Source organism: Nesoenas mayeri, assembly GCF_963082525.1.
Source record: "Nesoenas mayeri genome assembly, contig: SCAFFOLD_153, whole genome shotgun sequence".
NCBI classification, from domain to species: Eukaryota; Metazoa; Chordata; class Aves; order Columbiformes; family Columbidae; genus Nesoenas; species Nesoenas mayeri.
In genome coordinates, this window is record NW_027660039.1 from 24,588 (window position 1) to 50,233 (window position 25,646).

At 62.2% G+C, this 25,646-nt stretch overlaps 1 protein-coding gene across 1 annotated transcript in view; it reads right to left on the reverse strand.

Moving 5' to 3' along the window:
* Window positions 1-25,646, reverse strand: part of LOC308052302 (serine/threonine-protein kinase MARK2-like) — a gene marked incomplete at its 3' end in the record, with an annotated part of 49,395 nt that overhangs the window by 22,222 nt on the left and 1,527 nt on the right. The window contains 11 exon segments of the mRNA XM_080364396.1: window positions 923-1,049; window positions 3,190-3,302; window positions 4,625-4,724; window positions 8,114-8,233; window positions 10,176-10,412; window positions 12,807-12,863; window positions 12,949-13,019; window positions 16,925-16,990; window positions 17,115-17,163; window positions 17,289-17,342; window positions 20,972-21,130. Coding sequence (XP_080220522.1) covers window positions 923-1,049; window positions 3,190-3,302; window positions 4,625-4,724; window positions 8,114-8,233; window positions 10,176-10,412; window positions 12,807-12,863; window positions 12,949-13,019; window positions 16,925-16,990; window positions 17,115-17,163; window positions 17,289-17,342; window positions 20,972-21,130 — 1,153 coding nt within the window.

The following is a 25,646-nucleotide window of genomic DNA, read 5'->3' on the forward strand; positions in this document are numbered from 1 at the left end:
CCACAGGACCTCACCCCCCCACCCAATCAGGGGACCCAGGCGTCCGGGAGGGACCCAGGCGTCCGGGACACCCCACAGGACCTCACCCCCACCCAACCAGGGGACCCAGGCGTCCGGGTACCCCACAGGACCTCACCCCCCACCCAACCAGGGGACCCAGGCGTCCGGGTACCCCACAGGACCTCATCCTCACCCAAACAGGGGACCCAGGCGTCCGGGACCCCTACCCCAACCCTGCACCCCCAGAGGACCTTATTCCCCCAAAGCAGGGGACCCAGGCATCCGGGACCCCCCCACAGGCCCCACCCAACCAGGGGACCCAGGTGTCTGGGACCCCCCACACCCCCAAAGGACCTCACCCCCCACCCAAACAGGGGACCCAGGCGTCCGGGTACCCCACAGGACCTCACCCCCATCCAAACAGGGGACCCAGGTGTCCGGGACCCCCCCCACATCCTGCCCAACCAGGGGACCCAGGCATCCGGGTACCCCACAGGACCTCACCCCCTGCCCAAGCAGGGGACCCAGGCGTCCGGGACCCCCCCCCCAACCCCTAAAGGGCCTCACCCCCCACCCAACCAGAGGACCCAGGCATCCGGGGCAGGGACCCAGGCATCCGGGGTGGGGACCCAGGCATCCGGGGCAGACCCCTCCCCCGCCCCCACCATGGACCCAGGCATCTGGGACCCCCCTCACCCCACCCAAGCAGGGGACCCAGGCGTCCGGGGCGGGGACCCAGGCATCCGGGGCAGAGTCCCCCCACCCCCACCATGGACCCAGGCATCTGGGACCCCCCTCACCCCACCCAACCAGAGGACCCAGGCGTCCGGGGTGAGGACCCAGGCATGCGGGGTGGGGACCCAGGCATCCGGGGCAGACCCCCCCCGCCCCCCCCATGGACCCAGGTGTCCGGGGGGCTCACCCTGGTCGCTGACGCGGCGTTTTGGGTTGGCCGAGACGCTGCGCTGCACCTTGTGCGCCGGGGATGGGCCCGTGGTGCTGGGCGGCTCCGCACCCGCCCGCGGCTTCAGGGACAGCCCGTCCTCCAGCTGGGGACACCGGGACATGGGGGGACATGGGGGGACATGGGGGGACATGGGGGGACATGGGGGGACATGGGGGGACATGGGGGGACATGGGGGGACATGGGGTGGGAGGGGAAATGGGGGTCGCACCAAGATGTGGGGACTGAGCCGGCAGGGGTGGGGAGGGGAGGTGCTGGTAGGGGGATGGGGACAGGGGACATGGGGGACAGGTGGGGACAAGGGACAGGTGACATAGGGGGATGGAGACAGGGCACAGGTGGGGACAGGTGGGGACAGGTGGGGACAGGTGGGGACAGCAACAAGGGACAAGTGGGGACACGTGGGGACACGTGGGGACAGCAACAAGGGACAGGTGGGGACAGGTGGGGACAGGTGGGGACAGCAACAAGGGACAAGTGGGGACAAGTGGGGACAAGTGGGGACAAGTGGGGACAGCAACAAGGGACAAGTGGGGACAGCAACAAGGGACAAGTGGGGACAAGTGGGGACAAGTGGGGACAAGTGGGGACAAGTGGGGACAAGTGGGGACAGCAACAAGGGACAGGTGGGGACAGCAACAAGGGACAGGTGGGGACAGGTGGGGACAGGTGGGGACAGGTGGGGACAGGTGGGGACAGCAATAAGGGACAAGTGGGGACAAGGGACAGGTGGGGACAAGGGACAGGTGGGGACAAGGGACAGGTGGGGACAAGGGACAGGTGGGGACAGGTGGGGACAGGTGGGGACAGGTGGGGACAGGTGGGGACAGGTGGGGACAGGTGGGGACAGCAACAAGGGACAAGTGGGGACAGCAACAAGGGACAAGTGGGGACACGTGGGGACACGTGGGGACAGCAACAAGGGACAGGTGGGGACACGTGGGGACAGGTGGGGACAGGTGGGGACAAGGGATGGGGGACATAGGGGGATGGGGACAGATAGAGACAGGGCACAGGTGGGGACAAGTGGGGACAAGTGGGGACACGTGGGGACAAGTGGGGACAAGTGGGGACAAGTGGGGACAAGTGGGGACAAGTGGGGACAAGGGACAGAGCACAGGTGGGGACATATGGGGACAGGGTGCAAATAGGGACAAGGGACAGGTGGGGACAGGGCACATATGGCGACAGGGACGGAGCACATATGGGGACAGGTGAGGACAAGGGACACGGCACATATGGGGATGGGGACAGGAACAGGGCACATACGGGGACAGGGCACATATGGGGACAAGGAACAGCTGGGGACAGGGCGCATAAGGGGACAGGGCACAAAAGGGGACAAGGGACATATGGGGACAGGGCACATAAGGGGACAAGGGACATATGGGGACAGGGCGTGTATGGGGACAGGGCGCGTATGGGGACAAGGGACATAAGGGGACCGAGCGCATATGGGGACAAGGGACGTATGGAGATAAGGGACGTATGGGGACAGAGCGCATATGGGGACAAGGGACGTATGGGGACAGAGCACATGTGGGGACAAGGGACGTATGGGGACAAGGGACATAAGGGGACAAGGGACATAAGGGGACAGGGTGCGTATGGGGACAAGGGACATAAGGGGACAAGGGACATAAGGGGACAGGGTGCGTATGGGGACAAGGGACATAAGGGGACAGAGCGCATATGGGGACAAGGGACGTATGGGGACAAGGGACGTATGGGGACAAGGGACATAAGGGGACAGGGTGCGTATGGGGACAAGGGACATAAGGGGATAGAGCGCATATGGGGACAAGGGACATATGGGGACACGGGACGTATGGGGACAAGGGACGTATGGGGACAGAGCGCATATGGGGACAAGGGACGTATGGGGACAAAGGACGGGGCACATAGAGGAACAAGGGACAGTCCCCACCCCATTTTTGGGGTCCCAATTCGATACTGTGGGGGTGACTCCCATCTAGGGACGTCCCACCCCATTCTCGGGGTCCCACCCCCATTATTGGGATCCCACCCCCATTCTCGGGGTCCCAAGTTGAACACTTTTGGGGTCCAAGCTCAACACTTTTGGGCCCCAAGTTCAACACTTTTGGGGTCCCAACCCCCAAGTTTGGGGCGAAATTGAAGCTTTTTGGGTCCAAATTGAAGCCGCTTGGGTGCAAAGGGAAGATTTTGGGGTGCCCCCCCCCCCCAATTTTGGGGTCCCCCCGCACCTCGGAGCTCTTGTGGTCCAGCAGCAGGTACGTGGCCATCACCTCGTTGTACTTCTGGCCCACCAGCGACTCCTGGATCTCCTCCCGCGTGTAGCCCATGGACACCATCAGCTCTGCCGAGGGACCCAGGCGTCCGGGAGGGACCCAGGCGTCCGGGTACCCCACAGGACCTCACCCCCGCCCAACCAGGGGACCCAGGCGTCCGGGAGGGACCCAGGCGTCCGGGTACCCCACAGGACCTCACCCCCGCCCAACCAGGGGACCCAGGCGTCCGGGAGGGACCCAGGTGTCCGAGTATCCCACAGGACCTCACCCCCACCCAACCAGGGGACCCAGGCGTCCGGGAGGGACCCAGGCGTCCGGGACACCCCACAGGACCTCACCCCCACCCAACCAGGGGACCCAGGTGTCCAAGGCAGACCCCCCCCACCCCCGGCCATGGACCCAGGCATCCGGGTACCCACAGGACCTCACCCCCCAACCCAACCAGGGGACCCAGGCATCCGGGATGCCCCACAGGATCTCACCCCCACCCAACCAGGGGACCCAGGCGTCCGGGAGGGACCCAGGCATCTAGGTACCCCACAGGATCTCACCCCCACCCAACCAGGGGACCCAGGCATCCGGGAGGGACCCAGGTGTCCGAGTATCCCACAGGACCTCACCCCCACCCAACCAGGGGACCCAGGTGTCCGGGAGGGACTCAGGCGTCCGGGACACCCCACAGGACCTCACCCCCACCCAACCAGGGGACCCAGGTGTCCAGGGCAGACCCCCCCCGCCCCCGGCCATGGACCCAGGCGTCCGGGTACCCACAGGACCTCACCCCCCACCCAACCAGGGGACCCAGGCGTCCGGGTACCCCACAGGACCTCACCCCCACCCAACCAGGGGACCCAGGCGTCCGGGTACCCCACAGGACCTCACCCCCACCCAACCAGGGGACCCAGGCGTCCGGGTACCCCACAGGACCTCACCCCCACCCAACCAGGGGACTCAGGCGTCCGGGTACCCCACAGGACCTCACCCCCCCACCCAATCAGGGGACCCAGGCGTCCGGGAGGGACCCAGGCGTCCGGGACACCCCACAGGACCTCACCTCCAGCCCGAGCAGTGGACCCAGGCGTCCGGGACCCCCCCCCACACCCAACCAGGGGACCCAGGCGTCCGGGCCCCCCCCACAAAGGACATCACCCCCTGCCCAACCAGGGGACCCAGGCGTCCGGGACACCCCATAGGACCTCACCCCAACCCAACCAGGGGACCCAGGCGTCCGGGATCCCCCACAGGACCTCACAGCTTGCCTCACCCCAGGCGTCCGGGGCGGGGACCCAGGCGTCTGGGGAGGGACCCAGGCGTCCGGGAGGGACCCAGGTGTCCGGGAGGGGTGTCTCAAAGACCCCCCCAAATGAAAGGTGGGTGCGGGGGTCCCGACCTGTCCTGCGCGGGTCCTTGTAGTCGGGGACGGGCTCCACGTACGGCCTGAGCTCGTCGTCCTCGTGCCCCACGTTCATCCAGCGGTCCTTCATGATTTGCTGGGGGGACACGGGGGGTCACAAAGTGGGGGGTCTCAGGGCCGTTTTGGGGGTCCCAGGGCTATTTTGGGGGTCTCAGGGTTGTTTTGGGGGTCCCAGGGCCGTTTCGGGGGTCTTGGGGTGTCCAAGGTCCCATGGGTGCTCGGGATCATACAGAAGGTGCGCAGGGGCATTCTGGGGTCCCAGGGCTATTTTGGGGTCCCAGGGCCATTTTGGGGTCCCAGGGCCATTTTGGGGGTACCCAGGGCCATTGTGGGGGTCTTGGGGTGTCCAAGGTCCCATGGGTGCTCGGGATCGTGCAGAAGGTGCCCAGGGGCATTCTGGGGTCCCAGGGCTATTTTGGGGGTCCCAGGGCTATTTTGGGGGTCCCAGGGCTGTTTGGGGGTCCCAGGGCCATTCTGGGGGTCTTGGGGTGTCCAAGGTCCCATGGGTGCTCAGGATCATGCAAAAGGTGCCCAGTGCTGTTTTGGGGTCCCAGGGCTGTTTGGGGGTACCCAGGCCCATTTTGGGGGTCCCAGGGCCAATCTGGGGGTACTCAGGGCTATTTTGGGGGTCTCAGAGCTGTTTGGGGGTACCTAGGGCCATTCTGGGGGTCTTGGGGTGTCCAAGGTCCCATGGGTGCTCAGGATCATATAGTAGGTACCCAGTGTTGTTTTGGGGTGCTAGGGCCATTCTAGGGTCCCAGGGCCATTTTGGGGTCCCAGGGTTGTTTTGGGGGTCCCAGGGCCATTCTGGGGGTCTTGGGGTGTCCAAGGTCCCATGGGTGCTCAAGATCATGCAAAAGGTGCCCAGTGCTGTTTTGGGGTCCCAGGGTTGTTTGGGGGTACCCAGGCCCATTTTGGGGGTCCCAGGGCCAATCTGGGGGTACTCAGGGCTATTTTGGGGGTCTCAGAGCTGTTTGGGGGTACCCAGGGCCGTTCTGGGGGTCTTGGGGTGTCCAAGGTCAAATGGGTGCTCAGGATCATATAGTAGGTACCCAGTGTTGTTTTGGGGTGCTAGGGCCATTCTAGGGTCCCAGGGCCATTTTGGGGTCCCAGGGTTGTTTTGGGGGTCCCAGGGCCATTCTGGGGGTCTTGGGGTGTCCAAGGTCCCATGGGTGCTCAGGATCATGCAAAAGGTGCCCAGTGCTGTTTTGGGGTCCCAGGGTTGTTTGGGGGTACCCAGGCCCATTTTGGGGGTCCCAGGGCCAATCTGGGGGTACTCAGGGCTATTTTGGGGGTCCCAGAGCTGTTTGGGGGTACCCAGGGCCATTCTGGGGGTCTTGGGGTGTCCAAGGTCCCATGGGTGCTCAGGATCATATAGTAGGTACCCAGTGTTGTTTTGGGGTCCCAGGGCCATTCTGGGGGTCCCAGGGCCATTTTGGGGGTACCCAGGGCCATTCTGGGGGTCTTGGGGTGTCCAAGGTCCCATGGGTGCTCGGGATCATACAGAAGGTGCCAAGGGGCATTTTGGGGGTCCCAGGGCTATTTTGGGGGTCCCAGGGCCATTTTGGGGGTACCCAGGGCCATTCTGGGGGTCTTGGGGTGTCCAAGGTCCCATGGGTGCTCAGGATCATGCAAAAGGTGCCCAGTGCTGTTTTGGGGTCCCAGGGTTGTTTGGGGGTACCCAGGCCCATTTTGGGGGTCCCAGGGCCAATCTGGGGGTACTCAGGGCTATTTTGGGGGTCCCAGGGCCATTCTGGGAGTCCCAGGGCCGTTCTGGGGGTCTTGGGGTGTCCAAGGTCCCATGGGTGCTCAGGATCATGCAAAAGGTGCCCAGTGCTGTTTTGGGGTCCCAGGGTTGTTTGGGGGCACCCAGGCCCATTTTGGGGGTCCCAGGGCCAATCTGGGGGTACCCAGGGCCATTCTGGGGGTATCCAGGGCTATTTTGGGGGTCCCAGGACGATTCTGGGGGTCTTGGGGTGTCCAAGGTCCCATAGGTGCTCAGGATCATATAGTAGGTACCCAGTGCTGTTTTGGGGTCCCAGGGCTATTTTGGGGGTCCCAGGGCTGTTTGGGGGTCCCAGGGCCATTTTGGGGGTACCCAGGGCCATTCTGGGGGTCTTGGGGTGTCCAAGGTCCCATGGGTGCTCGGGATCATGCAAAAGGTGCCCAGTGCTGTTTTGGGGTCCCAGGGTTGTTTGGGGGTACCCAGGCCCATTTTGGGGGTCCCAGGGCCAATCTGGGGGTACTCAGGGCTATTTTGGGGGTCCCAGAGCTGTTTGGGGGTACCCAGGGCCATTCTGGGGGTCTTGGGGTGTGCAAGGTCCCATGGGTGCTCAGGATCATATAGTAGGTACCCAGTGTTGTTTTGGGGTCCCAGGGCCATTCTGGGGGTCCCAGGGCCATTTTGGGGGTATCCAGGGCTATTTTGGGGGTCCCAGGACGATTCTGGGGGTCTTGGGGTGTCCAAGGTCCCATGGGTGCTCAGGATCATATAGTAGGTACCCAGTGTTGTTTTGGGGTCCCAGGGCCATTCTGGGGGTACCCAGGGCTATTTTGGGGTCCCAGGGTTGTTTTGGGGGTCCCAGGGCCATTCTGGGAGTCCCAGGGCCGTTCTGGGGGTCTTGGGGTGTCCAAGGTCCCATGGGTGCTCAGGATCATGCAAAAGGTGCCCAGGGCTGTTTCGGGGTCCCAGGGCCATTCTGGGGGTACCCAGGCCTATTTTGGGGGTCCCAGGGCCATTCTGGGGGTACCCAGGGCCATTCTGGGGGTCTTGGGGTGTCCAAGGTCCCATGGGTGCTCAGGATCATATAGTAGGTCCCCCCTCATTTCGAGGTGTCGTCCCCCCCCACCCATTTTGGGGTCCCCCCCATTCTGGGGTCCCCATCCCCATTCTGGGGGTTCCCTATCCCCATTCTGGGTTCCCCATCCCCATTCTGGGGGTCCCCCATCCCCATTTAGGGGTCCCCCATCCTCATTCTGGGGTTCCATATCCCCATTCTGGGGACCCCCATCCCCATTTGGGGTTCCCCATCCCCATTCTGGGGTTCCCCATCCCCATTTTGGGGTTCCCAGCCCTATTTTGAGGGTCCCCATCCCCAGTCTGGGGGTCCCAGCCCTATTTCAGGGGTTCCCCATTCCCACTCCGGGTTTCCCCATTCTGAGGTTCCCCATCCCCATTTCGGGGTGTCCCCCCCCATTCTGGGGTCCCCCACCCCCATTTTGGGGGTCCCCCATCCCCATTTCGGGGTCCCCATCCCCATTTTCAGGGGGTCCCCACCCCCATTTTGGGGTTCCCCATCCCCATATTTTGGGGTCCCAGCCCTATTTTGAGGGTCTCCATCACCACTCTGGTGGTCCCAGCCCTATTTTGGGGTCCCCCATCCCCATTCTGGGGTCCCCCACCCCCATTTCGGGGTGTCCTCCCCCATTTTGGGGTCCCCCCCCCCCATTTTGGGGTCCCCTCACCTCCAGCGTCCCCCTCTTGGTGGGATTGAGGATGAGAAACTTCTTGAGCAGGTTCTCACAGTCGGTCGACATGTAGAACGGGATCCGGTACTTCCCCCGCAACACCCGCTCGCGCAGCTCCTACAGCCGCCAACAGCGTCACCCCACCCGCAACACCCCAAGAACCCTTCTGGGGGGCCCAGGGTCATTCTGGGGGTACCCAGGGCCATTCTGGGGGTCTTGGGGTGCTCCTGGGGGTGTCCGAGGTCCCATGGGTGCTCGGGATCATGGAGAAGGTGCCCAGGGCCATTGTGGGGTGTCCCAAGGCCATTCTGGGGGTTGTTTGGGGGTCCTGGGAGGGTCTGGGGGTCCCAGGGGGGTGTTGTTTGGGGGTTCCAGGGGGGTGTTGTTTGGGGGCTGTTTGGAGGTCTGGGGATGTTTCGGGGTCCCAAGGGGACGTCTGGGGGTCCCAGGGGGTGTTGTTTGGGGGCTGTTTGGAGGTCTGGGGGTGTTTGGGGGTCCCAGGGGGGTGTCTGGGGGCTGTTTGGAGGTCTGGGGATGGTTGGGGGCTGTTTGGAGGTCTGGGGGTCCCTGGGGGGTGTTTGGGGGTCCCAGGAGGATCTGGGTGCTGTTTGGGGGTCTGGGGGCTGTCTGGGGGTCCCAAGGGGGTGTCTGGGGGCTGTTTGGAGGTGACTGGGGATGTTTGGGGGCTGTTTGGAGGTCTGGGGGTCCCGGGGGGGTGTTTGGGGGTCCCAGGGGGGTGTTTGGGGGCTGTTTGGAGGTCTGGGGGTCCCAGGGGGGGTGTTTGGGGGCTGTTTGGAGGTCTGGGTGTCCCAGGGGGGTGTTTAGGTGTCTCAGGGGGGTGTTTGGGAGTCCCAGGGGGGTGTTTGGAGGTCTGGGGGTCCTGGGGGGGTGTTTGGGTGTCCCAGGGGGCTGTTCAGGGGTTCTGGGGGGGTGTTTGGTGTCCCAGGGGGCTGTTTGGGGCCCCAGGGGGGTGTCTGGGGGTCCCAAAGGGGTGTCTGGGGGCTGTTTGGGGTCCCAGGGGTGTGTCTGGGTGTCCCAGGGGGATGTTTGGGTGTCCCAGGGGGATGTTTGGGGGCTGTTTGGTGGTCTGGGGATGTTTGGGGGTCCCAGGGGGGTGTTGTTTGGGGGTCCCAGGGGGGTGTTGTTTGGGGGCTGTTTGGAGGTCTGGGGATGTTTGGGGGTCCCAGGGGGGTGTCCGGGGGCTGTTTGGAGGTCTGGGTGTCCCAGGGGTGTGTTTGGTGTCCCAGGAGTATGTTTGGTGTCCCAGGGGGACGTTTGGGGATCCCAGGGGGGTGTTCGGGGGTCCCAGGGGGGTGTTCGGGGGCTGTTTGGGGTTCCAGGGGGATGTCTGGGGGTCCCAGGGGGATGTCTGGGGGTCCCAGGGGGGTTGTTTGGGGGTCCCAGGGGGATCCGGGTGTTGTTTGGGGGTCCCAGGGGGGTGTTGTCTGGGGGTCCCAGGGGGGTGTTGTCTGGGGGCTGTTTGGAGGTCTGGGTGTCCCAGGGGTGTGTTTGGTGTCCCAGGAGTGTGTTTGGTGGTCCCAGGGGTGTGTCTGGGGGTCTGGGGGTATTTGGGGGCTGTTTGGAGGTCTGGGGCTGTTTGGAGGTCCCAGAGGGGTGTCTGGGGGTCCCAGGGAGGTGTTTGGGGGTCCCAGGTGGGTGTTCGGGGGCTGTTTGGAGGTCTAGGGGTCCCAGAGCGGTGTTGTTTGGGGGCTGTTTGGAGGTCTGGGGATGTTTGGGGGCTGTTTGGAGGTCTGGGGCTGTTTGGAGGTCCCAGAGGGGTGTCTGGGGGTCCCAGGGAGGTGTTTGGGGGTCCCAGGTGGGTGTTCGGGGGCTGTTTGGAGGTCTAGGGGTCCCAGAGCGGTGTTGTTTGGGGGCTGTTTGGAGGTCTGAGGATGTTTGGGAGTCCCAGGAAGGTGTGGAGGTCTGGGGATGTCTGGGGGTCCCAGGGGGGTGTTTGGAGATCTGGGGATGTCTGGGAAACCCAGGGGTGTTGTCTGGGGGTCCCAGGGTGTGTCTGGGCTTCCCGGGGGGGCTCAGGACCCCCCGAAAGGCGGCGCACCTTGAGGTTCTGCCCGTCGAAGGGCAGGGAGCCGCTGACCAGGGTGTACAGTATGACCCCCAGGCTCCACACGTCCACCTCGGGGCCGTCGTACTTCTTGCCCTGGAACAGCTCGGGGGCGGCGTACGGGGGGGACCCGCAGAACGTGTCCAGCTTGTTCCCCAGCGTGAACTCGTTGCTGAACCCAAAATCCGCGATTTTGATGTTCATGTCGGCGTCCAGGAGCAGGTTCTCCGCCTGACGGGGGAGGGGAGAGGAAATGGGGGGGTTATGGGGGGTTTGGGGGGGGTTATGGGGGGGTTTGGGGGTCCCAGGGGGGTGTTTGGGGGACCCAGGAGGGTGTTTGGGGGACCCAGGAGGGTGTTGTTTGGGGGCTGTTTGGAGGTCTGGGGATGTTTGGGGGTCCCAGGAGGGTGTTTGGAGGGTGTTTGGGGGTCCCAGGGGGGTGTTTGGGGGTCCTAGGAGGGTGTTGTTTGGGGGCTGTTTGGAGGTCTGGGGATGTTTGGGGGTCCCAGGGGGGTGTTTGGGGGACCCAGGGGGGTGTTTGGGGGACCCAGGGGGGTGTTGTTTGGGGGCTGTTTGGAGGTCTGGGGATGTTTGGGGGTCCCAGGAGGGTGTCTGGGGGTCCCAGGAGGGTCTGGGGGGTGTTTGGGGGTCCCAGGGGGGTGTTTGGGGGACCCAGGGGGGTGTTTGGGGGACCCAGGGGGGTGTTGTTTGGGGGCTGTTTGGAGGTCTGGGGATGTTTGGGGGTCCCAGGAGGGTGTTTGGGGGTCCCAGGAGGGTGTTTGGAGGGTGTTTGGGGGTCCCAGGGGGGTGTTTGGGGGACCCAGGGGGGTGTTTGGGGGTCCCAGGAGGGTGTTGTTTGGGGGCTGTTTGGAGGTCTGGGGATGTTTGGGGGTCCCAGGAGGGTGTTTGGGGGTCCCAGGAGGGTGTTTGGAGGGTGTTTGGGGGTCCCAGGGGGGTGTTTGGGGGTCCCAGGTGGGACTGGGGGGTGTTTGGGGGTCCCAGGAGGGTGTTTGGGGCTCCCAGGAGGGTCTGGGAGGTGTTTGGGGGTCCCAGGAGGGTGTTTGGGGGCTGTTTGGGGGTCCCAGGAGGGTGTTTGGGGCTCCCAGGAGGTTCTGGGGGGTGTTTGGGGGTCTCAGGAGGGTGTCTGGGGGACCCAGGGGGGTCTGGAGGGTGTTTGGGGGTCCCAGGGGGGTGTTTGGGGGGGGCTGGAGGGTCTGGGGGCTGTTTGGGGGTCTGGTGGTTGTTTGGGGCTCCCAGGAGGGTCTGGGGGGTGTTTAGGGGTCCCAAGGGGGTGTTTTGGGGCTGTTTGGGGGTCCCAGGAGGGTGTTTGGGGCTCCTAGGAGGTTCTGGGGGGTGTTCGGGGGTCCCAGGGGGGGTGTTTGGGGGCTGTTTGGGGGTCCCAGGAGGGTGTTTGGGGCTCCCAGGTGGGACTGGGGGGTGTTTGGGGGTCCCAGGGGGGTGTTGTTTGGGGGCTGTTTGGAGGTCTGGGGATGTTTGGGGGTCCCAGGAGGGTGTTTGGGGGCTATTTGGGGATGTTTAGGGGCTGTTTGGGGGACCCAGGGGGGTGTTTGGGGGTCCCAGGTGGGACTGGGGGCTGTTTGGGGGTCCCAGGGGGGCTCAGGGGGGTCTGGGGGATGTTTGGGTGTTCCAGGGGGATGTTTGGGGGTCCCAGGAGGGTCTCAGGGTCCCAAAAGGGTGTTTGGGGGGCTCTGGGGGCTGTTTGGGAGGTGTTTGGGGGTCCCAGGAGGGTTTGGGGGTCTGGAGGCTGTTTGGGGGTCCCAGGTGGGGCTTAGGGGGGACTGGGGGGTGTTTGGGGGTCCCAGGAGGGTCTGGGGGTCCCAGGAGGGTGTTTGGGGGTCCCAGGAGGGTTTGGGGGTCTGGGGGCTGTTTGGGGGTCCCAGGAGGGTCTGGGGGTCCCAGGAGGGTGTTTGGGGGACCCAGGAGGGTGTTTGGGGGACCCAGGAGGGCTCAGGGGGGGCTGGGGGGTGTTTGGGGGTCCCAGGGGGGCTGGAGGGTGTTTCGGGGTCCCAGAAGGGTCTGGAGGCTGTTTGGGGGTCCCAGGGGGGTGTTTGGGGGTCCCAGGGGGGCTCAGGGAGGTCTGGGGGGTGTTTGGGGGTTCCAGCAGGGGTCTGGGGTCTGTTTAGGGATCCCAGGGGGATGTTTGGGGGTCCCCAGGTGCTGTCTGGGGATCCCAGGGGCAGTCCAGGTGCTGTCTGGGGGTCCCTGGGTGCCGTTTGGGGGTCCCAGGAGGATCCAGGTGCTATTTGGGGGTCCCCGGGTGCCATTTGGGGGTCTCAGGAGGTCCCGGTGCTGTTTGGGGGTCCGGGTGTTGTTTGGGGATCCCAGGGGGGTCCGGGTGCTATTTGGGGGTCCCCGGGTGCTGTTTGGGGGTCCCAGGAGGGTTTGGGGGTCTGGGTGCTGTTTGGGGGTCCCAGGGGGGTTCGGGTGCTATTTGGGGGTCCCTGGGTGCTGTTTGGGGGTCCCCAGGTGCTGTTTGGGGGTCCCAGGAGGATCCAGGTGCTATTTGGGGGTCCCTGAGTGCTGTTATGGGGTCCCAGGAGGGTCCAGGTGCTATTTGGGGGTCCCCGGGTGCTGTTTGGGGGTGCCATGGGGGGGTCTCCTCACCTTGAGGTCCCTGTGCACGATGAACTTCTGGTGGCAATACTGCACGGCCGACACTATCTGCAGGACGGGGGGGGTCAGGGGGGGTCCCCAACATTGAGGGGGGTCAGGGGGGACCCCAAAACCCCCCCAGATCGCGCCCCACCTGCCGGAACTTGGCTCGAGCTTCTTTCTCCTTCATGCGCCCGTGGGCCACCAGGTAGTCGAAAACTTCACCTATGGGGACACAAAAAGTGGGGGACCCCCCCTCTATGGCACCCCCAGACAGGGTGGGGGTGTTTGGGGGCACCCACAACCGGTTTGAGGGTGTTCTGGGTACCCACAGCCAGTCTGGGGGTGTTTGGAGGTGTTCGGGGGCACCAACAGTCAGTTTGGGGGTGTTTGGGGGTTCATGGGCACCCACAACCAGTTTGGGGTGTTTGGGGCACCCACAACCAGTTTGGGGGTGTTCAGGGGTTTGGGGGCACCCACAACCAGTTTGGGGTGTTTGGGGCACCCACAACCAGTTCAGGGGTGTTTGGGGGTTCATGGGCACCCACAACCAGTTCGGGGGTGTTTGGGGGTTCAGGGGCACCCATAACCAGTTTGGGGGTATTTGGAGGTTCGGGGGCACCCACAGTCAGTTTGGGGGTGTTTGGAGGTCCGGGAGCACCCACAGTCAGTTTGGGGGTGTTTGTGGGTACCCACAACCAGTTTGGGGGTGTTCGGGGGCACCCACAACCAGTTTGGGGGTGTTTGGGGGTGTTCGGGGGCACCCACAACAAGTTTGGGGGTGTTCGGGGGTACCCACAGCCAGTTTGGGGGTGTTTGGGGGTTCAGGGGCACCCACAACCAGTTTGGGGTGTTTGGGGCACCCACAACAAGTTTGGGGGTGTTTGGTGGCACCTACAACCAGTTTGGGGGTGTTTGGGGGTTCGGGGGCACCCACAGCCAGTTTGGGGGTGTTTGGGGGTTCAGTGGCACCCACAACCAGTTTGGGGGTGTTTGGGGGTTCGGGGGCACCCACAACTAGTTCGGGGGTGTTTGGGGGTTCGGGGGCACCCACAACTAGTTTGGGGTGTTTGGGGGCACCCATAACCAGTTTGGGGGTGTTTGGGGGCACCCACAACCAGCATGGGGGTGTTTGGGGGTTCAGTGGCACCCATAACCAGTTTGGGGGTGTTTGGGGGTTTGGGGGCACCCACAACCAGCGTGGGGGTGTTTGGGGGCACCCACAACCAGTTTGGGGGTGTTTGGGGGTTCAGGGGCACCCACAGTCAGTTTGGGGGTGTTTGGGGGCACCCACAACCAGTTTGGGGGTGTTTGGGTATTCAGGGACACCCACAACCAGCGTGGGGGTGTTTGGGGGTTCGGGGGCACCAACAGTCAGTTTGGGGGTGTTTGGGGGTTCATGGGCACCTACAACCAGTTTGGGAGTGTTTGGGGGTTCGGGAGCACCCACAACTAGTTTGGGGGTGTTTGGGGCACCCACAACCAGTTCGGGGATGTTTGGGGGTTCGGGGGCACCCACAACCAGTTTGGGGATGTTTGGGGGTTCGGGGGCACCCATAACCAGTTTGGGGGTGTTTGGGGGTTCAGTGGCACCCACAACCAGCATGGGGGTGTTTGGGGGTTCAGTGGCACCCACAGTCAGTTTGGGGGTGTTCGGGGGCACCCACAACCAGTTTGGGTGTGTTTGGGGGTGTTTGGGGGCACCCACAACCAGTTCGGGGATGTTTGGGGGTTCGGGGGCACCCATAACCAGTTTGGGGGTGTTTGGGGGTTCAGTGGCACCCACAGTCAGTTTGGGGGTGTTCGGGAGCACCTACAACCAGTTTGGGTGTGTTTGGGGGTGTTTGGGGGCACCCACAACCAGTTTGGGGGTGTTTGGGGGTTCGGGAGCACCCACAACTAGTTTGGGGGTGTTTGGGGGCACCCACAACTAGTTTGGGGTTGTTTGGGGGTGTTTGGGGGCACCCACAACCAGTTTGGGGGTGTTTGGGGGTTCGGGAGCACCCACAACTAGGTTGGGGGTGTTTGGGGGCACCCACAGCCAGTTTGGGGGTGTTTGGGGGCACCTACAACCAGTTTGGGGTGTTTGGGGCACCCACAACCAGTTCGGGGGTGTTTGGGGGTTCGGGGGCACCCACAACCAGTTTGGGGGGGTTTGGGGCACCCACAACCAGTTTGGGGGGGTTTGGGGGTTCGGGAGCACCCACAACTAGTTTGGGGGTGTTCGGGGGCACCCACAGCCAGTTTGGGGGTGTTTGGGGGTTTGGGGGCACCAACAACCAGTTTGGGGGTGTTTGGGGGTTCAGGGGCACCCACAACCAGTTTGGGGGTGTTTGGGGGCACCCACAGCCAGTTTGGGGGTGTTTGGGGGTTCGGGGGCACCCACAGCCAGTTTGGGGGTGTTTGGGGGTTCGGGGGCACCCACAACTAGTTCGGGGGTGTTTGGGGGTTCGGGGGCACCCACAACTAGTTCGGGGGTGTTTGGGGGTTCGGGGGCACCCACAACTAGTTTGGGGGTGTTCGGGGGCACCCACAACCAGTTTGGGGGTGTTTGGGGGTGTTCGGGGGCACCCACAACAAGTTTGGGGGTGTTCGGGGGTACCCACAGCCAGTTTGGGGGTGTTTGGGGGTTCAGGGGCACCCACAACCAGTTTGGGGTGTTTGGGGCACCCACAACAAGTTTGGGGGTGTTTGGTGGCACCTACAACCAGTTTGGGGGTGTTTGGGGGTTCGGGGGCACCCACAGCCAGTTTGGGGGTGTTTGGGGGTTCAGTGGCACCCACAACCAGTTTGGGGGTGTTTGGGGGTTCGGGGGCACCCACAACTAGTTCGGGGGTGTTTGGGGGTTCGGGGGCACCCACAACTAGTTTGGGGTGTTTGGGGGCACCCATAACCAGTTTGGGGGTGTTTGGGGGCACCCACAACCAGCATGGGGGTGTTTGGGGGTTCAGTGGCACCCACAACCAGTTTGGGGGTGTTTGGGGGTTTGGGGGCACCCACAACCAGCGTGGGGGTGTTTGGGGGCACCCACAACCAGTTTGGGGGTGTTTGGGGGTTCAGGGGCACCCACAGTCAGTTTGGGGGTGTTTGGGGGCACTCACAACCAGTTTGGGGGTGTTTGGGTATTCAGGGACACCCACAACCAGCGTGGGGGTGTTTGGGGGTTCGGGGGCACCAACAGTCAGTTTGGGGGTGTTTGGGGGTTCATGGGCACCTACAACCAGTTTGGGAGTGTTTGGGGGTTCGGGAGCACCCACAACTAGTTTGGGGGTGTTTGGGGCACCCACAACCAGTTCGGGGATGTTTGGGGGTTTGGGGGCACCCACAACCAGTTTGGGGATGTTTGGGGGTTCGGGGGCACCCACAACCAGTTTGGGGGTGTTTGGGGGTTCAGTGGCACCCACAACCAGCATGGGGGTGTTTGGGGGTTCAGTGGCACCCACAGTCAGTTTGGGGGTGTTCGGGGGCACCCACAACCAGTTTGGGTGTGTTTGGGGGTGTTTGGGGGCACCCACAACCAGTTCGGGGATGTTTGGGGGTTCGGGGGCACCCATAACCAGTTTGGGGGTGTTTGGGGGTTCAGTGGCACCCACAGTCAGTTTGGGGGTGTTCGGGAGCACCCACAACCAGTTTGGGTGTGTTTGGGGGTGTTTGGGGGCACCCACAACCAGTTTGGGGGTGTTTGGGGGTTCGGGAGCACCCACAACTAGTTTGGGGGTGTTTGGGGGCACCCACAACTAGTTTGGGGTTGTTTGGGGGTGTTTGGGGGCACCCACAACCAGTTTGGGGGTGTTTGGGGGTTCGGGAGCACCCACAACTAGGTTGGGGGTGTTTGGGGGCACCCACAGCCAGTTTGGGGGTGTTTGGGGGTTTGGGGGCACCCACAGCCAGTTTGGGGTGTTTGGGGCACCCACAACCAGTTCGGGAGTGTTTGGGGGTTCGGGGGCACCCACAACCAGTTTGGGGGTGTTTGGGGGCACCCACAGTCAGTTTGGGGGTGTTTGGGGGTTCGGGGGCACCCACAGCCAGTTTGGGGTTGTTTGGGGGTGTTGGTGTGATTAAATCAGCGGTGTTAATTAATTAATTAAGCGCTAATTAATTAAATGACCCCCCCGGGGAGGGAAACTCACCCCCGCTGGCGTATTCCATGACCAGATAGAGCGTCTTCTCGGTCTCGATCACCTCGAACAGCTTCACTGCGAATTGGGGTGACAGGAGCTGGAAATGGGGGGGACGCGGGGTGGGGGGGACCCCCGGAGGGGGGGAGTTGGGGGGTTTGGGGGTCCCCCAGTGAACAGGGGAGGGGGTTTGGGGGCTCACCGATGTTGGGGTGGTTCAGGACCTTCATGATTCGCACCTCGCGGAAGAGCTGGGAGGGAGGTTTGGGGTGACAAAAGTGTCACCGTCACTTGGTGGGTGGTCCCCAAAAAGTGTCACCACCCCCGTGTCCCCCCCCATATTGAGGACACCCCATGGGGTGTCCCCCCCCCTCACCTTCTGCAGGCTGGAGGAGTTGAGCTGCGTCTTGTCGATGATCTTCACGGCCACCTGGGGGGGACACGGCGCAGGGAATGTCCCCAAGTGTCCCCAAAGGGGACACAAAGGGGACACCCGGGAACCAGATCACAGGACTGGCCCCAAATTGGGGTGACACCCATGAGACAAGGAGCCCAGAACTGTCTCCAAATTGGGGTGACACCCATGGGACAATGAGGTGAGAACTGTCCCCAGGTTGTGGTGACACCAACAGCACCAGGAGCTCAGAACTGTCCCCAGGTTGTGGTGACACCGAGAGCAACAGGAACCCAGAACTGTCCCCAAATTGTGATGACACCAAGAGAACAAGGAGCTCAGGACTGTCCCCAAATTGCGGTGACATCGAGGGCACCAGGAGCCCAGAACTGTCCCCAGGTTGTGGTGACACCAACAGGACAAAGAGACCAGAACTGTCCCCAAATTGTGGTGACACCCACGGGACAATGAGCCCAGAACTGTCCCCAGGTTGTGGTGACACCAACAGGACAAAGAGACCAGAACTGTCCCCAAATTGTGGTGACACCCACGGGACAATGAGCCCAGAACTGTCCCCAGGTTGTGGTGACACCAAGGGCACCAGGAACCCAGAACTGTCCCCAAACTGCGGGGACACCCACGGGACAATGAGCTCAGAACTGTCCCCAGGTTGTGGTGACACCAACAGGACCAGGAGCCCAGAACTGTCCCCAAATTGTGGTGACACCAAGAGAACCAGGAGCCCAGAACTGTCCCCAAATTGTGGTGATACGCATGGGACCAGGAGCCCAGAACTGTCCCCAGGTTGTGGTGACACAAAGAGAACCAGGAGCCCAGAACTGTCCCCCAATTGTGGTGACACCAAGAGAACCAGGAGCCCAGAACTGTCCCCCAATTGTGGTGACACCCATGGGACCAAGAGCCCAGAACTGTCCCCAGGTTGTGGTGACACCAACAGGACGAGGAGCACAGATTTGTCCCCAAATTGTGGTGACACCGAGAGCACCAGGAGCCCAGAACTGTCCCCCAATTGTGGTGACACCCATGGGACCAAGAGTCCAGAACTGTCCCCAGGTTGTGGTGACAAACACAGGACCAGGAGCACAAAACTGTCACCAGTTTCTGGTGAAACCAACACGAGCAGGAGCCCAGAACTGTCCCCAGGTTGCGGTGACACTGAGAGAACCAGCAACCAAGACCTGTCCCCAAATTGTGGTGACACCGAGAGCACCAGGAGCCCAGAACTGTCCCCAGGCTGTGGTGACACCAAGAGAACCAAGAGCCCAGAACTGTCCCCAAACTGCGGTGACACCAACAGGACAATGAGCTCAGAATTGTCCCCAAATTGTGGTGACAGCAACAGCATCAGGAACCCAGAACTGTCCCCAAATTGTGGTGACACCAACAGGACCAGGAACCCAGAACTGTCCCCAGATTGTAGTGACAGCCATGGGACCAGAAGCACAAAACTTACAGCAGTTTCTGGTGACACCAAGAACCCAGAACTGTCCCCAAATTGTGGTGACACCCACGGGACAAAGAGCCCAGAACTGTCCCCAAATTGCGGTGACACCAACAGAAACAGGAGCCCAGAACTGTCCTCAAATTGCGGTGACACCCATGGGAGCAGGAGCACAAAACTGTCACCAGTTTCTGGTGACACCGGGAGCCCAGAACTGTTCCCAGGTTGTCGTGTCACCCATGGGACCAGGAGCCCAGAACTGTCCCCAGGTTGCGGTGACACCAACAGCACCAGGAGCCCAGAACTGTCCCCAAATTGAGGTGACATCAAGAGAACAAGGAGCTCAGGACTGTCCCCAAATTGTGGTGACACCAACAGGACAATGAGATCAGAATTGTCCACAAATTGCGGTGACACCGACAGCAACAGGAGCCCAGAACTGTCCCCAAATTGTGGTGACACCAATGGGACAAAGAGCCCAGAACTGTCCCCAAATTGCGGTGACACCCACGGGACAATGAGCTCAGAACTGTCCCCAAATTGCGGTGACACCAACAGGACCAGGAGCCCAGAACTGTCACCAGTTTCTGGTGACACCGAGAGCACCAGGAGCCCAGAACTGTCCCCAAATTGCGGTGACACCCATGGGAGCAGGAGCACAAAACTGTCACCAGTTTCTGGTGACACCAAGAGCCCAGAAATGTCGCCAGGTTGTGGTGACACCGAGAGAACCAGGAGCCCAGAACTGTCCCCAAATTGTGGTGACACCCATGGGACCAGGAACTCAGAACCATCCCCAGGTTGCGGTGACACCAACAGGACCAGGAGCCCAGAACTGTCCCCAGGTTGTGGTGACACCCGCGGGACCAGGAGCAGAAAACTGTCACCAGTTTCTGGTGACACCAGGAGCCCAGAACTGTCCCCAAACTGCGGTGACACCAATAGGACAAAGAGCCTAGAAATGTCCCCATATTGTGGTGACACCAAGAGAACCAGGAACCCAGAACTGTCCCCAAATTGTGGTGACACCAAGAGCACCAGGAGCCCAGAACTGTCCCCAAATTGCGGTGACACCGAAAGCACCAGGAGCCCAGAACCGTCCGCAAATTCCGGTGACACCAAGAGCACCAGGAGCCCAGAACTGTCCCCAAATTGTGGTGACACCCATGGGACCAGGAACTCAGAACCATCCCCAGGTTGTGGTGACACCAACAGCACCAGGAGCCCAGAACTGTCCCCAGGTTGTGGGGACACTCATGGGACCAGGAGCAGAAAACTGTCACCAGTTTCTGGTGACAACAACACGACCAAGAAGCCAGAACTGTCCCCAGATTGCGGTGACACCAACAGCACCAGGAGCCCAGAATTGTCCCCAAATTGTGGTGACACCCACGGGACCAGGAACTCAGAACCATCCCCAGGTTGCGGTGACACCAACAGGACCAGGAACCCAGACCTGTCACCACTTTCTGGTGACACCAAGAGCACCAGGAGCCCAGAACCGTCCCCAAATTGCGGTGACACCAACAGGACCAGGAGTCCAGAACTTTCCCCAAATTGCGGTGACACCAAGAGAACCAGGAACCCAGAACTGTCCCCAAATTGCGGTGACACCAAGAGCACCAGGAGCCCAGAACCGTCCCCAAATTGCGGTGACACCAAGAGCACCAGGAGCCCAGAACTGTCCCCAAATTGCGGTGACACCGAGAGCACCAGGAGCCCAGAACCGTCCGCAAATTCCGGTGACACCAAGAGCACCAGGAGCCCAGAACTGTCCCCAAATTGTGGTGACACCCATGGGACCAGGAACTCAGAACCATCCCCAGGTTGCGGTGACACCAACAGCACCAGGAGCCCAGAACTGTCCCCAGGTTGTGGGGACACCCATGGGACCAGGAGCAGAAAACTGTCACCAGTTTCTGGTGACACCAACACGACCAGGAAGCCAGAACTGTCCCCAAATTGCGGTGACACCAACAGCACCAGGAGCCCAGAATTGTCCCCAAATTGCGGTGACACCCACGGGACCAGGAACTCAGAACCATCCCCAGGTTGCGGTGACACCAACAGGACCAGGAACCCAGACCTGTCACCACTTTCTGGTGACACCAAGAGCACCAGGAGCCCAGCGCCGTCCCCATGTTGCGGTGACCCCGAGCGCCCCGGGATCCCATTGCCGTCCCCAGGCCGCGGTGTCGCTCACCTCCTTGCCGGTCAGGACGTGCCGGGCCAGCTTGACCTTGGCGAAGTTGCCCTTGCCGATGGTTTTGAGCAGCCGGTAGTTGCCGATGTGCGGCTGTTCCTCGGCCGCCGCGCCGGCGCCGCGGCCCCGCAGCATGTTGGCCTTGCCGCCCTTCCCGTCCTGCGGGGACACCGGGGGACACGATGGGGACACAACGGGGACACCACGGGGACACCGGGCGCCCCCCCCGCCTCCTTCTGCCGTTTTTGGGGTGGTCCCGCGGCCGCCGGCGCGGCCGGGAGCAAAGTCCGGGCGCCGGAGCCGGCGCCGCGCCCCGGGAGCCGCCCCCGATACCTGACGCAAGCGCCGGCGGTTTCGGGCTGTGCCGGGGTGGGGACGCCGGTGACACCCCCTGTTGTGTTTGGTGACACAACCGCGGCGGTTTCACCCCAAAACGGCCGAGCTGGCTTCACCAAACCACCCCCCCCTAAATAAGCCCCACGGCTACGGGGCCGCGCTCAGGGTGTTTCCTTATGGGGAGCGGCGCTGTCACCGCTCCGGTGACACCGGAGATAACAGGCGCACGTGGGGGTGCCAGCGCTTTGGGGCCCCCTCCCATGGGAGGAAACCACCAACGGAAGCGGCAGGGGGGGGGACGTTTTCAGTGTGGCGCAACCTGGGGGGGAAGGCGGCGTTTTGGTTGGTTGGGGGGGGGGTTGGATCCGAAACGTGCAGCAGAACGAGGGGTTGCTGCCAAAAAGCTGCCGTGGCAACGGGGGGGGAGGTGCCGGCGCCATCTGGCTCAGGAACCGCGGCGGCGTTTTGGGGTGCGCGTGGTGGTACCGGCGCCGGATCCCCCCCAAAAACAACGCGCGGCGACACCGGTGCCCCCCGGGAAAGCAGCGGCGGCTTTGCCGAAACGCCGCGATGTGGCGGCCGACGGGTTCGGCGCAGCGCGGGGTTTGGCGCTCGTTAGGGGGGTCCTCATTAATTAACCGGGGCTCCAAACCCCTGGGTTTGGTGGCGAAACGCCGCGTACCGCGGTTTCCCCGTCGTGGCGGTGCCGGGAGCGCCAAACCGGCTCGACCGGTTGTGCCGCGGTTGGGCGTGAAAACGGGGCAGAAAAGGGGAAAAGCGACACTAAGGAGGACGGCACCGGTCGGAGCCAAAATGGGGGGATCGCCGGTGATGATGTCACCACGGTGATGTCACTGTGGTGGTGATGACGTCACCACGGTGATATAACTGTGGTGGCGATGTCACCGCGGCGATGATGTCACCGCGGTGATAATGGCACCACGGTGATATCACTGTGGTGGTGATGTCACCGCGGCGATGATGTCACCGCGGTGATAATGGCACCACGGTGATATCACTGTGGTGGTGATGTCACCGCGGCGATTATGTCACCATGGTGGTGATGTCACCGCGGCGATAATGGCACCACGGTGATATCACTGTGGTGGTGATGTCACCGCGGCGATTATGTCACCATGGTGGTGATGTCACCGCGGCGATGACGGCACCACGGTGATATAACTGTGGTGGTGATGTCACTGCGGCGATGACGGCACCACGGTGATATAACTGTGGTGGTGATGTCACCGCGGCGATGACGGCACCACGGTGATATAACTGTGGTGGTGATGTCACCGCGGCGATGACGGCACCACGGTGATATAACTGTGGTGGTGATGTCACCGCGGCGATGACGGCACCATGGCGGTGATATCACTGTGTTGGTGATGTCACCATGGTGATGACGTCACCATGGTGATATAACTGTGTTGGCGATGTCACCGCGGCGATGATGTCACCATGGTGGTGATATCACTGTGTTGGTGATGTCACCATGGTGATGACGTCACCACGGTGATATAACTGTGGTGGTGATGTCACCGCAGTGATGATGTCACCACGGCGGTGATGTCACCACGGTGATGATGTCACCGCGGTGATGTCAGCGCCAACAGGCGGCACCGGCGGTTGTTCCCCCCGCCGCCTCGCGACGGTGAAGCAGCTTTGGTGCTGAAATGTCAGCCAAATCGGGTTATTTTTGATGTTTCATGTATATATAAATGTCTATATATATAGATATATACGTGCTGGAGAAGCTGGCGGGGGGAAGAGAGGGAGAACACCCCAATTTTGGGGCTGGTTTGGGGGGACACAAAGAACTCTCCGGCAGCAAAAGAGGGGGAAAGGACCCAAAAGGGCCGGGGGGCGGCTGATGGTATTGGGGACACCCAGATGAAGCCACTCGTGGGTGCCCCCCACCCTCCGCCTCCAATCCCGCTGGGGTCCCCCCATCACTTGGGGTCCCCTCCATCATTCAGGGTCCCCCCCCATCATTCAGGGTCCCCCATCACTTGGGGTCCCCCCATCATCATTCAGGAACCCCATCACTTGGGGTCCCCCCCACATCATTCAGGGTCTCCCCCATCACTTGGGGTCACTCTCCATCATTCACGGTCCCCCATATCACTTGGGGTCCCCTCCCATCATTCAGAGTCTCCCATCACTTGGGGTCCCCCATATCACTTGGGGTCTTCCCCCATCATTCAGGATCCCCCATCACTTGGAGTCCCCCATATCACTTGGGGTCCCCCCTCATCATTCAGGGTCCCCCCCCAATCACTTAGGTTCCCTCTCTATCATTCGGGGTCCCCCCCATCACTTGGGGTCCCTCTCTATCATTTGGGGTCCCCCTTCATCATTCGGGGTCCCGCCCCCATCACTTGGGGGTCCTCCCCCATCATTCAGGGTCCCCCCAATCACTTGGGTTCCCCCTCAATCACTTTGGGCCCCTCTCTATCATTTGGGGTCCCCCCCCATCACTTGCAGTTTCCCCCCATCATTCAGGGTCCCCCCCAAAATCATTCAGGGTCCCCTATCACTTGGGTTCCCCCTCAATCACTTGGGGTCACCCCCTATCATTCAGGGTCCCCCCCATAACTTGGGGTCCCTCCCAATCATTCAGGGTCCCCCATCACTTGGGGTCCCTCTCTATCATTTACTTGGGGTCCCCCCCAGAATCATTCGGGGTCCCCCATCACTTGGGTTCCCCCCCAATCACTTGGGGTCCCTCTCTATCATTTGGGATCCCCCCATCACTTGGGGTTTCCCCCATCACTTGGGGTCCCCCCCCAAAATCATTCAGGGTCCCCCCCAATCACTTTGGTTCCCTCTCTATCTTTTGGGGTCCCCCTCCCCCCTTCATTCAGAGTCACCCCCATCACTTGGGGTCCCTCTCTATCATTTGGGATCCCCCTCAATCATTTGGGTTCCCCCCCAATCACTTGAGGTCGCCCCCTATCATTTGGGGCCCCCCCAAATCACATGGGGTCCCTCCTCATCATTCAGTGTCCTCCCCCATCATTCAGGGCCCCCCTCCATCATCACTTGGGGTTCCCCCCTATCATCCTTTGGGGTCCCCTAATCACTTGGGGTCCCCCAATCACTTGGGGTCCCCCCCCATCATCACTTGAGGTCCCTCCCCATCACTTGGGGTCCTCCCCTATCATTTCCTTGGGGTCCCCCCTATCATTTGGGTCTCCCCATCACTTGGGGTCCCCCCCTATTACTTGGGTCCCCTCATTACTTGGGGTCCCCCCCTATCATTTCCTTAGGGTCCCCCCATCACTTGGGGTCTCCCCCTATTATTTGGGTCCCCCCCATTATTTGGGTGTCCCCCCCTATCACTTGGGGTCCCCCCCTATCATTTCCTTGGGGTCCCCCCATCACTTGGGGTCCCCCCCCATCATCACTTGGGGTCCCCCAATCACTTAGGGTCCCCCCCTATCATTTGGGTCCCCCCATCACTTGGGGTGCCCCCCATATCATTTCCTTGGGGTCCCCCCTACCATTTGGGTCCCCCCATCACTTGGGGTCCCCCCCCCTATCATTTCCTTGGGGTCCCCCCTATCATTTGGGTCCCCCCATCACTTGGGGTCCCCCCATATCATTTCCTTGGGGTCCCCCCTACCATTTGGGTCCCCCCATCACTTGGGGTCCCCCCCTATCATTTCCTTGGGGTCCCCCCCTATTATTTGGGTCCCCCCCTATCATCACTTAGGGTCCCCCCCCATCACTTGGGGTCCCCCCCCATCATCACTTGGGGTCCCCCCATCCCCAAAGATGGGGATTCCCCCCCCCACACACCCCAAACGGGGGGTGTCACAGCTCTGGGGAAGCCGAGGGGACCCCAAGAACCCCCCTAAACCCAAACCCCAACATGGGGGACCCCAAAACACACGTGGGGGGGGGAACCAGGGTCCCCCAGAGCCCCATTTCCCCTCAATAAAGGGACCCAGGGCCCCCAGACCCCCCTTTTCTCTCACATAAAGGGACTTAAGGTCCCCCAGACCCCCCTTTCCCCTCACAAAAGGGACCTAAGCCCCCCCAGACCCCCTTTTCCCGCCCAAAGGAGCCCCCAGACCCCCCTTTTCTCTCACATAAAGGGCCTTAAGGCCCCCCAGACCCCCTTTTCCCCTCATATAAAAGGACCTAAGGTCCCCCAGACCCCCTTTTCCTGTCCAAAGGAGCCCCCAGACCCCCCTTTTCTCTCATATAAAGGGACCTAAGCCCCCCCAGACCCCCTTTTCCCCTCATATAAAAGGACCTAAGCCCCCCCAGACCCCCTTTTCCCCTCATATAAAAGGACCTAAGGTCCCCCAGACCCCCTTTTCCTGCCCAA